This window comes from Budorcas taxicolor, chromosome 14 (genome assembly GCF_023091745.1).
Source record: "Budorcas taxicolor isolate Tak-1 chromosome 14, Takin1.1, whole genome shotgun sequence".
Classification (NCBI taxonomy): Eukaryota; Metazoa; Chordata; class Mammalia; order Artiodactyla; family Bovidae; genus Budorcas; species Budorcas taxicolor.
In genome coordinates, this window is record NC_068923.1 from 88516177 (window position 1) to 88531896 (window position 15720).

The 15720-nt window shown below is 36.6% G+C and overlaps 1 protein-coding gene across 1 annotated transcript in view; it reads right to left on the minus strand.

The window, feature by feature from the left end:
- CNBD1 (cyclic nucleotide binding domain containing 1) overlaps positions 1-15720 on the minus strand; it is a 490840-nt gene that overhangs the window by 153430 nt on the left and 321690 nt on the right. The window contains exon 9 of the mRNA XM_052651586.1: positions 14602-14612. Within this exon, the coding sequence (XP_052507546.1) occupies positions 14602-14612 (11 nt within the window). The remainder of the gene's footprint in view (positions 1-14601; positions 14613-15720) is intronic.

Sequence of the window (15720 nt, forward strand, 5' to 3'; positions counted from 1 at the left end):
AAGAAAGTCTGACACTGTTTCCACTGTTTCCCCATCTATTTCCCATGAAGTGATGGGACCAGATGCCATGATCTTCGTTTTCTGAATGTTGAGCTTTAGGCCAACTTTTTCACTCTCCTCTTTCACTTTCATCAAGAGGCTTTTTAGTTCCTCTTCACTTTCTGCCATAAGGGTGATGTCATCTGCATATATGAGGTTATTGATATTTCTCCCAGCAATCTTGATTCCAGCCTGTGCTTCTTCCAGCCCAGCATTTCTCATGATGTACTCTACATATAAGTTAAATAAGCAGGGTGACAATATACAGCCTTGATGTACTCCTTTTCCTATTTGGAACCAGTCTGTTGTTCCATGTCCAGTTCTAAACTGTTGCTTCCTGACCTGCATATAGGTTTCTCAAAAGGCAGGTCAGGTGGTCTGGTTACCTCTACATGATGAAATTGCAGAGAATTCTCTTTATTATTGTGTGTGTGTGTTTAGTTGCTCAGTAATGTCCAACTCTTTGTGAACCCATGGACTGTAACCCGCCAGGCTCCTCTATCCATGAGGATTCTCCAGGCAAGAATACTGGAGTGAGATGACAGGCCCCCCTCCAAGGGCTCTTCTCAACTTAGGGATCGAACCCAGGTGTCCTGCATTGCAGGTGGATTCTTTACCATCTGAGCCAGAATGGAATCCCTTTTCTGCATTTTGTAATTTTTTCAATAAATATAATTTAAAATTAGATAATATTATGAAGCTACTTTAATGATTTAAAACTCAGTCTTTCTCAATTTTTTTGGAAAATATTTTCAAGATTTTGTATATAATCTTGTTTAGGGGGATAGTTAGTAGAGGCACACAAAAGGAAATTTTCTGTCACTTCCAAAATCTCATGTCATTTTACTGAAAAATAAATTGATAGATAAAGTTATTGTGAAGCAATGTATTCCCATGATTTAAGAATTAACTTTTCCAAAAATGAATAATCCAAATAACTTGCCTCTGAACATTAGGAGTTGGTATATCCTTTATGGGGCTTCCCAAGTGGCTCAGTGATAAAGAATCCACCTGCCAGTGCTGAAGATGCAGGAGATGTGGGTTCAATCCCTGGACCAGGAAGAGCCCCTGGAGGAGGAAATGACATCCTACTCTAGTATTCCTGCCTAGAGAATCCCATGGATGGAAGAGTCTGGTGGGCTACAGTCCATAGTGTTGCAAAGAGTCAGACATGGCTGAGCAACTGAGCTCACGTGCACACACATCCATTACAATTTTTTTTTTAATAAAAGCTTCATGTTGAGATTTGTTTTAAACTACATTTTTCAAGAATAAACTTTTCTGAAGAAACAAAAGAATTTCTTAGGTACAATTTTTGTTCTTGTACTATTTTCCCATTTATTCTAGCTTCCAGGCACATTAAACAAGATCAATAACTAAAATTACAGCTGCTATTGTTAAACCAAGGAAAGGTATTGTTCTTAACACTATGAAACATGTTTGTTTTAAGGGACTGAAGAGACAGAGAAAATGCAAAGCCTTGATAGAGGAGGGGTTCAAGACTGACCTCTAAGGATGAATTTTAAAACTCAAACTCCTAATATTTTGCACCCCAATATATAGTTGTTTGTAAATTTCCATTTTTCTTGAGTTTCTGCAGCTTTCATTAGATTTGCAAGGTTGTCTCTCTCTTTCCAAAAAGGTTCAAAAGCATTGCTATAGACAGAAAAATATTATTTTTTCCCTATGATTTAAAAGGTTTATATAGAAGATACCTTCTTAACTAAACAATGTTATAAATAAAAGAGACAGGGAAAGCTGTTGCCTTTTATAATCTTTTGGAGGATTTTGGTCTTATTGAGACTGTATTGTGACATCTAGAAGGAACAAACTTTGTAAGGATAATCTGCTTGGGACCTATGTCATCCCATAGGCTGAGACTTAAAAGAATTCTCTGAGTACATTTGCTCCAAACTTGTATGCTGAGTCAAAGAAGATGTTTCTTACTATAGAAAAAGAATTGATCATTTAAGATTATATTAATAACTATGCAGTCTCTAAGTGAAAACTGCATCCATGATATTAAAAGATGCTTTCTCCTTGGAAGAAAAACTATGGCAAACCTAGACAGAATATTAAAAAGCAGAGATATTACTTTGCCTACAAAGGTCCATATGGTCAAAGGCATAGTTTTACCAGTAGTCATATATGGATGTGAGAGGTGGATCATTAAAAAAGCTGAGCACCAAAGATGCTTTCAAAATGTAGTCTGGAGAATACTTTTGAGAGTCTCTTGGACAGCAAGGAGATCAAATCAGTCCATCCTGAAGGAAATCAACCCTGCCTGTTCATTGGAAGGACTGACACTGAAGCGGAAGTGCCAATACTTTGGCCACCAATGCGAAGAGCCAATTCACTGGAAAAGATCCTGATGCTGGGAAAGACTGAGGGCAGGTGGAGAAGGGGGCGACAGAGGACGATATGGTTGAATGGCATCATCGGCACAATGGATACGAGTTTGAGCAAACTGCGGGAGATACTGAAGGACAGGGAAGCCCAGTGTACTGCAGTCCATAGGATCGCAAAGAGTCAGACACAACTTAGCCGCTGAACAGCAACAAGTGAAACTTACAAATCAACTTGACTTTTAGATATGGTCAATAAATTCCTTTTTAAAAGTTGGCTATAAAGGATGTCCTTTTATTTCCCTCACATATTTTAGCAAGAGTCTGGACATCATAATGAATAAAAGAAGTTCTTATTTCCTCTAAAACAAGAGTGTTTTTTTTTTTTTTTTTTCAAACACCCTCACGGTATTTCCACCTCTTCAACTGTTCAAAAGAAACACTTGTCTGAAATAGGTAGCACACTGGATGCTTGTCTGGATTTTACCCAGCTTTAAGGCCCAGTTTAAATCTCATCTCTTTCACAAAATCACCTGGTTCATCCGTCACCCCTTGGATTTCTAATAAAGCATGCGTTCTTATTGTTTTGTTATATAACATGCAATGCTCTTTTAAGTATGGGCACTCTAAAAACTCAATGATAATATTATATTACTAACTTTAGATTGTGAGGATAAAGAAATTTGTTTCCTTCCCTCCAGTATAGGGATATTTTCAGCAGCAAGGAAGAAGGAAATGGTAACCCACTCCAGTATTCTTGCCTGGAGAATTCCATAGACAGGGGAGCCTGGCAGGCTAAACTCTGTGGGGTCGCAAAGAGTCAGACATGACTGAGCGACTTCACTTTCAGCAGCAAGTGAGCCTGAGTTACATAATCATCACATGCAGCCTCTTTAAGATCAGTAATATTCTAATCAAATATTTTTTTTTATTTTTAAAGGTCTTGCTGTAAAAAAAAAATTATAGGTTAATTTTGAACTCGGTATCAAGTTTATCTGATGCCTTCCTTGCTTAATTCCATTGTGGTTACTGAAGATTTCAAATTTGAATTGCTTGAATCAATCATTTGAAATTTGTAGAGACTCATCTTATGACAGCACCAAGTCAACTTTTTAAAATGTTTCATGTGCCCTTAAAAGGAGTGTGTATTCTGTAACTGTTTGCAATGTTGAATACAAATCGACTAGGTCAAGTTTGCTGTGTTGTTCAGAATTTCTATGTCTTTATTGATGTCTTTTTTTAGGTCTAGGCCTTTATCAGATGCTATTCAAATCCCCCACCCTAGTTGTGAATTTATTTCTTCTTTGTGCTCCATCAGCTTTCACTTTATATGTTTTAGATTATAACTTTAGGGCATATAATTTCACATTCATGAAATATTTCTTTATCTTTAATGGTGCTATGCAATAAAGCATATGTTGCCTATTATCAGAGTAGCTATCCCAGACTTCTTTTTAGTGGGTTCTGATTTATTATATTCTATTATTTTTCTTTGCAAATCCCTATATATTTGTAATAAAATGTGTTAGCATATAGGGTGTTATTTTATCTAGTCTGACAACTTTTGTTTATTAATTGAAGTTTATTTCACCTGTTTATATATAATGTAATTATTGATACATATAGGTTTAAATCTGACATGTTAATGCTTGTTTTTGTTTTTTATTTTTCTATTTTTGTGTCATTTTCTCTCCTTCATTGCTTTATTTTAATCAAGTGTTTTTCTGTTATTTGATATACCTTTATTTAGCATAGTATATTTATTATTATTCTTTCAGTGGTTGCTCAAGTAATAATAAGATATATCTTTGTCTTGCCAGAGTATACTGTAAATTAGTAGGCTTTTTTTTTTTTTAGTTTTCAGAAAGGTAAAGATGCAAAACATCTTTAAATCCATTTACCATATCCTCTTTTTTTTGGTTTTACCACTTTTGTTAGACTTCTATATACATGTAGACCTCCACAGGTAAAACTGTTTTATACTGTCAAAGAATATTTAGATTAACCACATATCCACAAATTTCTTTTGCTCTTCAATCCTTACTAAATTCTTGTAGTTTATTTGGAGAAATATATATATTTTTTCTTCCAGAACTTCTTTGCCTTGGGATTCCTTTCTGAACAGTTCTTCTGGCAGAGATCTCTCTTTACTATTTGTGTGAACACATATTTATTTTGCCTTAAAAGATATTTTTCTGGCTATAGATGTATGGGTTGTCAACTGCTTTTATCTCACTACTTAAATAATTGTCATTCCATGTTTTGTGACATAATGATCTACTGAGAGAGTATTAACATTTACCTTTGAATGGGTTGTGCCCATCCTATCAGCCTCAACATCAAGATTTCCTCTGACTGGTTTTATTAGTTTCTAATGTGTCTAGATGTCATTGCCTAGCTTGTAATTCATATACAACTTGAATCTGTTGCTTGATGTCTTTTCACAGTCGGGAACATGTTTTCAACCTGTACTACTTTCAGTTCAGTTCAGTTCAGTCGCTCAGTTGTGTCCGACTCTTTGTACTACTTTAGGCAGTGCCAAATATTGCTTCTGTCCCATTCTTCTTCTTTTTCGTTAAACTTTATTACTAACTTGTCAGAATTTTGTCATCACCTCTATCCATCACCTGACCTGCCTCCTGAGAAATCTGTATGCAGGTCTAGAAGTAACAGTCAGAACTGGACATGGAACAACAGACTGGTTCCATATCGGGAAAGAAGTACATCAAGGCTGCATATTGTCACCCTGCTTATTTAACTTCTATGCAGAGTACATCATGAGAAATGCCAGACTGGATGAAGCACAAGCTGGAATCAAGATTGCCAGGAGAAATGTCAATAACCTCTGATATGCAGATGACACCACCCTTATGGCAGAAAGTGAAGAAAAACTAAAGAGCCTCTTGATGAAAGTGAAAGAGGAGAGTGAAAAGATGGCTTAAAATTTAACATTCAGAAAACTAAGATCATGGCATGCAGTCCCATCACTTCATGGCAAATATATGGGGAAACAATGGAAACAGTGACAGAATATCTTTTCTTGGGCTCCAAAATCACTGCAGATGGTGACTGCAGCCATGAAATTAAAAGATGCTTGCTCCTTGGAGGAAAAGCTATGACCAAACTAGACAACTTATTAAGAAGCAGAGACATTAGATTGCCAGCAAAGTTCCATCTAGTCAAAGCTATGGTTTTTCCAGTGGTCATGTATAGATGTGAGAGTTGGACTGTGAAGAAAGTTGAATGCCGAAGAATTCATGCTTTTGAACTGTGGTGTTAGAGAAGACTCTTGAGAGTCCCTTGGATGGCAAGGAGATCCAGGCAGTCAATTTTAAAGAAATCAGTCCTGAATATTCATTGGAAAGACTGATGCTGAAGCTGACATTCCAATACTTTGGCCACATGTTGCGAAGTGCTGACTCATTTTAAAAGACCCTGATGCTGGGAAAGATTGAAGGCTGGAGGAGAAGGGGATGAGAGAGGATGAGATGGTTGGATGGCATCACTGACTCGATGGACATGAGTTTGAGTAAGTTTCAGGAGTTGGTGATGGACAGGGAGGCCTGGCATGCTTCAGTCCATGGGGTCACAAAGAGTCAGACAGGACTACACCACTGAACAGACTATCCATCTTATGCCCTTTTCTGTAATCAGTAATTTTTTCTACTCATCTATTTTTTAATTCAGTAGTTCTTTCCTTTTGTATTTAATCTGCTGATAAATACATGTATTGAGTTATTAATTTTTATAGTTAAGTCACAAAGTTTAAATTGTTTCATATTACAATTTTTGTTTTATAGTGAGATTCTCCCCTCATCTATATTCTTCAAAATACAATCACAGTTATTTTTAACTGATAATTTCCATAACCTAAGGTGAAGAGTCAACTCATTGCAAAAGATCCTGATGCTGGGAAAAGAGTAATTGTGGGTGGAAAAGTGGGCATCAGAGGGTGAGATGGTTGAATGGCATCACTGACTCAATGGACATGAATCTGAGCAAACTCTGGAAGCCAGTGAAGAAAAGCAAAGTCTGGAGTGCTGCAGTTCATGGGGTCACAAAGAGTTGAATGTGACTTAGTGACTTAGTGACTGAACACTGGAGAAGGCAATGGCACCCCACTCCAGTATTCTTGCCTGGAGAATCCCAGAGGAACCTCGTGGGCTGCCGTCTATGGGGTCGCACCGAGTCGGACACGACTGAAGCGGCTTAGCAGCAGCAGCAGCAGTAGTGACTGAACAGTAACAACAATAATAGAGAATACACAGTGTCTGAACTATGCATCTCTCCATTCACATCATATCCTGATGAGTGTGTGAGTACTTGATATTGATTGCACTTTGCAGATTGTATGTTTTATATGTGTGTATCTTTATTTCTCTCTTTGAGTTAAATTTCTTTTCAAAGTCTTTTAACAAGCTACACATTTTCTAGTTCACATAACAGATACATTTAAGATTGCAGGAAGGAAGTGGATCAGCAAAGAAAAGAAGTACCTGTAGAATTCAGGAAATGTGTTCTTGACATGTGTTATAACTCTCACAATGTAAACTCTCCTGAACAGCCCAGACTCGATCCTATAAGCACATGTGCACAGCTCAGTGAACAACCATAAACTAAATTTCAGGTGACATATCGAATCATTATGTTTTACACCTGAAACTAATATAAGATTGCAAGTCAATTAAACTTCAATAGAAATTAAATTAGTAATAAAATTAACTTCTGTTAGCTGATTATCTGGCTAAAGAAAACAAGTTTTCCTATTTAGATAGAAAGTCATTATACTAATTATCAGGATATTAATTTTTTAAACTTTAAAATAACCCTAAAAACAGAGTATGAATAGTATGGTTTTATCTATTTCTTCACAGTACTTAAAATATAAGAGTAAATAGCATTCTATTTTTTTGACAAACATAAAGGTTTTGAAATTCAACCATGTTTACCTAGTACCTAGTACATTTCACTTTTCACTGCTGCATGATAAGACTCAAATTATTTATTCAAAATAATTCAAAATAATGTTAGTGAATATTTGTGTTGTTATAAGTCTGCATTTATAAAGCAATGATAATATAAGCATTATTGTGCATGACACTTCATATCATATGTAACTATTTCTCTAATATAAATGCCTAAGGATGCAATTTCCATGCAATAATATGTGTGGGCACTTTAACATCTAATATTAAACTCTTCTAAAGTACAAGTTCTAATTTATACCCCATCTGCCATGTAAATGCATTCTGTTTCTCTGAAACTGCTCAACCATTTTGTATTACCTGTTTTTAAAAATGTTTTCCAGTTTGGTAGTAATACTGTGAGCTTCCCAGGTGGCACTGGTGGTAAAGAACCGTCCTGACAACGCAGGAGATGTAAGGGATTCTTGGGTTGATCCCTGGGTCAGGAGGATCCCCTGGAGAAGGGAACCACAACTCACTCTGGTGTTTTTGCCTGAAGAATCCCACGGACAGAGGAGCCTGGTGGGTGATTGTCCATAGAGTCACAAAGACGCAGGCATGACTGAAGTGACTCAGCACGCACTACTGATTGTAATATTTTTGTTATTTAGATGTATTGATTTTTAAATGTAAAATTTATCTACTGTGTATTTCCTAGATTGATAAGATGGTGAAGCAACTTGTCATTTGCTTTACATTTAATTCATCGTTTCTCTTCTGTAAAAGATTGATTTATATGTTTTGTATTTTTATTATATTTTCCTTTTAGATTTGTGGATCATTATACATTTCAGACATTAGTTCTTTGCCTTTTCTGTATGTTGAAGTTATCTTCTTTCAAGGTATATTTGTCTCTTCATTTACTTAGGGTATCAAGAGATAAATAAAAAGTTCTTGACTTTAACCATATATTCTTATAGTTTAGTTCTATAAATATCTCATTTAAAAAATACTTAAGCATTTGCTAACATGGCATCATGAAAAAAATTCTGTCACACCATCTTCTAAAATATTTGAGATTACCCCTTTCACAGTTAAGCCTGTGATCTGAAGTTATTTTTACATATAATGGGAAGCAAACATGCAGTTTTATATTTTCTATCCACGTAGATAACCAATTGTCTTAGGTCATATTCTTGAATTATGCCCACTGCTCTTTGTGACATTGTTTCACATGAGAGCTCATATATCTGCACCTAATTTTGAATTGTCTGGCTGCCACTGTATTCCTCTATGACCCCCTGTTTTGCTATAAAAACACTATATTGATTATGCGGCTTATTTTAAGTCTTGCTGTCTTGCTATCTGGTAAGAAAGTCCCCCTTTTCAAAGTATCTTCTTGGGGCATTTCTACACTATTCTTAGCCTTTTGCTCTTCAGTATAATTTTTAAAATCAATTTGTCGCTATCCACAGAGATACTTGATTTACTCCCCCACTGGAATTCCTTGAAATTTATAGATCATTTGGGAGGCTTGTCATCTTAAAATAGTAAATGGTCCTGTCCGTGAACATTTCTCTAGTATCTTTCAATGAATAAGTACACCATTCTCTAAAATGTATTGCAACAAAAATTTTGTTATATTTCTCTTGTTTTTTTATTAATGGTATTTTTTTATTATTTCCTATAATTCTGTGAATTATTTATTTTCAGATCAACAAGGTATTTACAATAATGTTCTATTGCAGTTTAGTCAGTTCTTTAGTATTTTCGATTTAGAGAAGGGACTGGCAAACCTTTTCTATAGTGTACTAGAAAACAAATATTTTTAGTTTTGCAGGTCATTTAGTGGCTGTCACTGCAGATGGTGACTGCAACCCCAAAATTAAAAGACACTTTCTCCTTGGAAGAAAAGCTATGACCAACCTAGACAGTATATTAAAAAGCAGAGATATTACTTTGCTGACAAAGGTCTGTATAGTCAAAGCTATGATTTTTCCAGTAGTCATATGTGGACGTGAGAGGTGGACCATAAAGAAGGCTGAGCACTGAAGAATTGATGCTTTTGAACTGTGATGTTAGAGAAGACTCTTGAGAGTCCCTTAGACTGCAAGCAGATCCAACCAGTCCATCCTAAAGCAAATCAGTCCTGAATATTCATTGGAAGGACTGATGCTGAAGCTGAAACTTCAATACTTTGGCCACCTGATGCAAAGAACCGACTCACTAGAAAAGACCCTGTTAATGTGGTTCTTAAAAGCAGGGAAAGAAAGTAAAATTATTAAATCCATAACTGAAAAGTAATTTATTAAAGGGGAGGGGGCCTATCTTGGAACTCAATTAGAAAGCTTTTGACTTTCTAATTTTTTATCTTTTAATAATATAGTTAAAACATAATATTCAGCCATCTTCGTTACTGTGCTTAATAAATAATTGATTAGGGATAAAGCATAGTTCTTGGACTGTGCCTAAATGTACTTGAGTCTTTGGCATTGAAAACAGACAGAACAAACTACAGGCCTGTGATGCACTCACACGTGTGGCAGTGATGAATCTATGAGGGATGCACCAGTCACCAAGGGAATACTTTTCATGCTCAAACCTATTCCTACAGGGGGAAAAAAAAGGAGGGGGGGTGGTTCTTGGTCTTCACAGTATATCCGTACTTAGATACATATCTGATAGGGAACTTAAAATGGAGGTAGTCTTGCTCAGGCTTCAGAAGAAGGAGAGCAGGCTTCTGACCTGCTTCTGACCTGCCTGGATATTACCTGGACTACTTGCCTGCTTGTGAACACACCAATTGTTACCAGAAAGTCAGACAGCACTTTAGATAAGAGAGGGAGTGAGTCTTGTAATTTCTGAGCCCCTGGAGGTCTGGCCAATCCCCCAGGGTCTAAGAAGTCTCGTGACTCACAAGATGAAACAGCATTGTAAAAGTTAAAGTAAAACCAGAGCTGCATTTTGACATGCAGACTGATGGTGGTTTGAAAAATCTGTAAGTGCAATTAGTTATTTTAAAAGAATAAGCATGAAAATGAGTGTCTGTAGTTGTAATTTTCAACATTCAACTTGTAGCCATCAGTTTGTGGTCTAGGAATATAACGGGAGCTCCCAAAACTGGGATTCAAAGTCTTGCCCGTGGGGTGGATGCACTGGAACCCTTTTCCAACTGAGACTCCAGATTACTGTTAATGTGGGACATCCTAGCACTGTTCAAGTCTGGATGTAGGTGCTGGCTCAATTTGGTGATGTATATGCTGTTACTTTTCTCTATTGCTTCTATTTCTTTTATTTTAATGACTATATATTGAAACTACATCAAATAACTCTTCTATAAAAAAATTAAATTATTTATGTGTAACCTGTGGCTTCTTTTGTTTATGAACCTTCAAACCTAAAATGAAACTAAAACTTTTGGCAAAACAATCTCAAATAGTTGGTTGTTGAATTTCAAATACTTTCAAGTGATATAGTAGGAAGTACTATAGTAAGAAAACAATATTACAAAGAAGGGTGAATTGAAATATCAAAGTACATTTGAATAAAACACTGGGGTAGTTTTTGCTTGAACAAAGGGGAAAGGTGAAAATGTTAGTCACTCAGTCGTGTCTGAGTCTTTTGTGACCAGCATGGACTGTAGCCTGCCAGGCTCCAACTGTCCATAGAATTCTCCAGGCAAGAATGTTGGAGTGGGTAGCCATTCCCTTCTCCAGGGGATCTTCCCAACCCAGGGGTCAAACCCAGGTCTCCTGCATTGCAGGCAGATTCTTTATTGTGTGAGCCACCAGGGAAGCCCTGGGAAAAAGGGGAAAAACTAAACAACTCTTGGGGAAAATAGCACGCTATAGAAGGCAATCTGCTAGAGGAACTTGTACCAAAACACAAGGCCAACTTCAGAGAATGTATTACTGTGTGCTTTCCCAAGCTGTCAAGAATCTCTAACACTTTAAAGATTTATGATGCTAGTGTCAAAAAAGTCTGCTGCACTGAACCAAATAAAAATAATTTTTGTTGGTTTTGGTTTGTTCATTTGTTTCAAAATTACAGATCTTTAGACATGGAAAGGAAAAATATTAGTAGTCAAAACTCTTGGCTCCAAGAGGGCAAGAAGGATGATTTGTTGAAAAGAAAATAAATATCAGCAGATGTACAGCACCTATAATGGTGAGGAACTTTACCATTAGCAGCTTGCACAGCAGTCTGGGACTAAGTGTGGCCGCTCAATCACTCGGATTCAAATGTTATGCTATATTTTTATAGTTACTGATTATATTATAAGAGAATAGATAGTTATTAAGTACATTAATCTTGTAATAGCAGTCCGTTTTGATTTTTCTATTTAATAAGGACATAAACTGCTTCCTGATACAAGACAGTGGACTCAAGACCTGACAAATATTAGCTCTTTGAATCCTCATAATAGCCCCATGATGTGAGTTTATTACTATACTCATTTTCAAAGTGACAAAAGTGAGATTAAGAAGGCTGAGTAAGCCTCCCAAGATCACAGAGCTATTAAGTGGCAGAGGCAGTCCCGGGACTCAGGCAGGTTGGCTCCAGAGCCTGAGTTGGTCCAATTACTCCTTTATGCTCCCTGTGAATGCACAGACCAGGCACAGAGTAGGCTAGGAGAATGATTGCTGAAAAAATTGTAACTATAGATATTCATTTTAATACTTTTTAAATAACTGATTGTACTTATAGATTTTTCAAAAATTTAAAATTCCCAATTCCATCCTAAGTGACTTATTTCTCTGATCCTTTCACTCAATAAATATAATCATTAATTCTCTCTTTACTGCACAGCTTGACTTTCTTGCAAAGGTGTAATTAGATCAAGTCATTAACAGTAAATAAAGTTATAGCTACTCAATAAACTGTGAACATGCACAAAGTTTATTCTATATCCCTTCTAACTCTTATTTCCTATAGACTCTTCTCTAAAAACCTTCCATGCCTCATCCCTATTCCCCCATCCTCCTCACCAACTTCAGATGGTCCCTTGGCTCTGTGGGTCACAATTGCTGTGTCCCAAATATCTTTTCTAAGGCTTTATTTTTTAAAGCCACTTTAGGTTATAGCACAATTGAGAAGGTATAGATGTACCATATAACCTCTGCCCCAATATATGCATACCCTCCCCCATTATCAACATCACTCAGCAAAGGGATATATTTCTCAGCAAAGGTGAACCTGAATTGACACATAATCACCTAAAGTCCAAAATGTACAGTATGGCTGTTCATTCTAAGGGTTTGGTCAAACGTATAATGCCATAAATCTATCATTAGATCGTAGAATATGTTTACTGCCCTAAAAGTCCTCTTTGCTCTTCCTATTCATCTTTTCCCCTCTCACCACCATCCCTGGCAACCACTGACTTTTTTAAATGTCTCCATAATTTTGTCTTTCCCAGAACGCATACTATTGTAATCCTCACATTGACTTCTTTCACTTAGCAATAGGCATTTAAGCTTCTTCCATGTGTGATCATGGCTTAATAGCTCATTTCTTTGTATCACTGAACAATATTCCATTGTCTGCATATACCACTGTTTGTTTAACCATTTACCTATAAAGCACATTTTATTCCTTTCAATTTTGTGCAATTATCAATAAAACTACTATAAACATGCATCCAGGGTTTTGTGTTTACATGTTTTAATTTCCTTTGGGTAAATACCAAGGGACACAATTGCTGAATCATATGGTAAGAATATACTTGGTTTTGTAAGAAATCACCGAAGAGCTTTCCGAAGTGGTTAGACAACTGTGCAGTCCCATCAGCAATGAATGAAAATTCCTGTTAATTCACACACTCACCAATATTTGGTAGTGTCAGCATTCCAGATTTTGGCTCTTTGAATAAGTGTGTACTGCTATCTTATTGTGGTTTTAATTTGCATTTTCCTTCTCCACATATGATGTGCAATATCTTTCTGTACGCTTATTTGTTATCTGTCTGTCTTCTTCAGTGAGGTGTTAAGGTCTTTGGTATATTTTCTAATCAGGTTATTTTCTTGTTATTGAGTTTGAAGAGTTCTTTCTGTATTTTGAACCATACCATTATCAGATGTAGCTCTTGCATGTGGTTTGTCTTTTCATTCTCTTGATACTATCTTTTGCAGAGCAGAAGTTTTTCATTTTACTGAAATATAGCGTATCAATTACTTCTTTCATAGCCTGTCTTTGATGTTGTATCTAAGAAGGCATTATCAAAGAAGATATAACAATTATAAATATATATGCACCCAACATAGGAGCACTTCAATATGCAAGGCAAATACTAAAAAAGATAAACGGAAAAACTAACAGTAACACAACAGTAGTGGGGGACTTTAATGAAACTACAAGAAGCTTCCTCCTTGGAAGAAAAGCTATGATCAACCTAGGCAGCAGTCCATGGGGTTGCACAGAGTGACGACTGAGTGACTAAGCTGAACTGAATGACTGAACAATGGCAATGTCTGTGTCTGCATTCCTGGGTTTGATAGAGGATATCCTGTTGTTTCAGCACCATTTGTTGAAGAGGCTAGCTTTGTTCCTTTATACTGATTTTGCTCCACTGTCAAAGATTAGATGACCATATTTATGGGGTTCTATTTCTGACCTCTCTAGTTTCTCCCACTGATCTATTTGTCTTTTCTTTCACCAACACCACACTGTCTTTATTACTATGGCTTTACAGTAACTCTTGAAGTTGGGTTACATCAGTTCTCCAGCTTTCTTCTTCTCCTTCAATATTGTGCTGGCTATTCTTGCTTTTTACCTCTCTTTGTAAACTTTAGAATCATTTTCTTTATGTGTGCTTAGTTGCTTTGGCCGTGTCCACCTCTTTGCAGTCCCATAGACTGTAGCCCGCCAGGCTCCTCTGTCCATGGGGAGTCTCCAAGCAAGGATGCTGAGTGGTTGCCATGCTCTCCTCTGGGGGATCTTCTGAACCCAGGGTTGAACCCAGGAATCCACAAGGCAGGTTGTTTTTTTACCATCTGAGCCACAAAGGAAGCCCCATTTTGTTTATATCTATAGAATAACTCCCCAGCAATCTGGTCGGGATTGCATTGAATATACAGATCAAGTGAGAAGAAGTAACGTCTCAACAGTACTGAGACCTCATATTGTGAACATACTATCTCTCCATTTATTTAGTTCTTTGAATTAATTCATCAGAGTTCAGTTCAGTTCAGTCACTCAGTCGTGTCTGACTCTTTGTGACCTCATGGACTGCAGCGCACCAGGCCTCCCTGTCCATCACCAACTCCTGGAGCCCACCCAAACCCATGTCCATTGAGTCAGTGATGCCATCCAACCATCTCATCATCTGTCATCCCCTTCTCCTCCTGCCCTCAATCTTTCCCAGCATCAGGGTCTTTTCAAATGAGTCAGCTCTTCACATCAGGTGGACAAAGGACTGGAGCTTCAGCTTCAACAGCAGCCCTTCCCATGAACACCCAGGACTGATCTCCTTTAGGATGGACTGGTTGGATCTCCTTGCAGTCCAAGGGACTCTCAAGAGTCTTCTCCAACACCACAGTTCAAAACATCAATTCTTTGGAGCTCAGCTTTCTCTATAGTCCAACTCTCACATCCATACATGACTACTGGAAAAACCAAAGCCTTGACTAGCCGGACCTTTGTTGGCAAAGTAATGTCTCTGCTTTTGAATATGCTGTCTAGGTTGGTCATAACTTTCCTTCCAAGGAGTAATCATCTTTTAATTTTAATCAGAGTTTATAATTTGCTCATATACATTTTGTACATGATGGTAGTTTACTTGCTAAGTCATGCCCAACTCATTGCAACCCTGTTGACTGTAGCCCTCCAGGCTCTTCTGTCTATGGGATTTCCCAGGCAAGAATACTGGAGTGGATTGCCATTTCCTTCCCCATAGATCTTGTATATATTTTGTTAAATTTATACCTAAATATTTCATTTTGAAAATGCTAACATAAATGGTTTTGTGTTTTTAATTTCAATTTCCATTTGTTCACTGTTGGTATATAGGAAACTGATTGACTTTTAAAATTAACCTTGTATTCTGTGACTTTTTTATATTATTATATTAATTATAAATTCTTGGAGATATTTTTGTCTATCCTTTCAGATTTTTTTATATAATCATGTCATCTGTAATAAGCACATTTTACTTCCTTTATCCCAACTTATATAATTTTTATTATTTATTCTTGCCTTATTGAATTAGCAAGGGCTATCAATATAATGTTAAAAAGGAATTGTGAAAGGAGAAATTCATGCCTTATATCTGTTTGGGGGAAAACTTTCACTCATTTCTTCACCAATAATATTCCTTGCTTCTATGTTGATTCAGGTTTATGACCCATATTATTTTTTTTCCTCTCTGAAAAGTTTCTCAAGATTTATTACAAAGTAGGTATACCAGCAACAAATTCCTTCAGTTTTCATTTGTC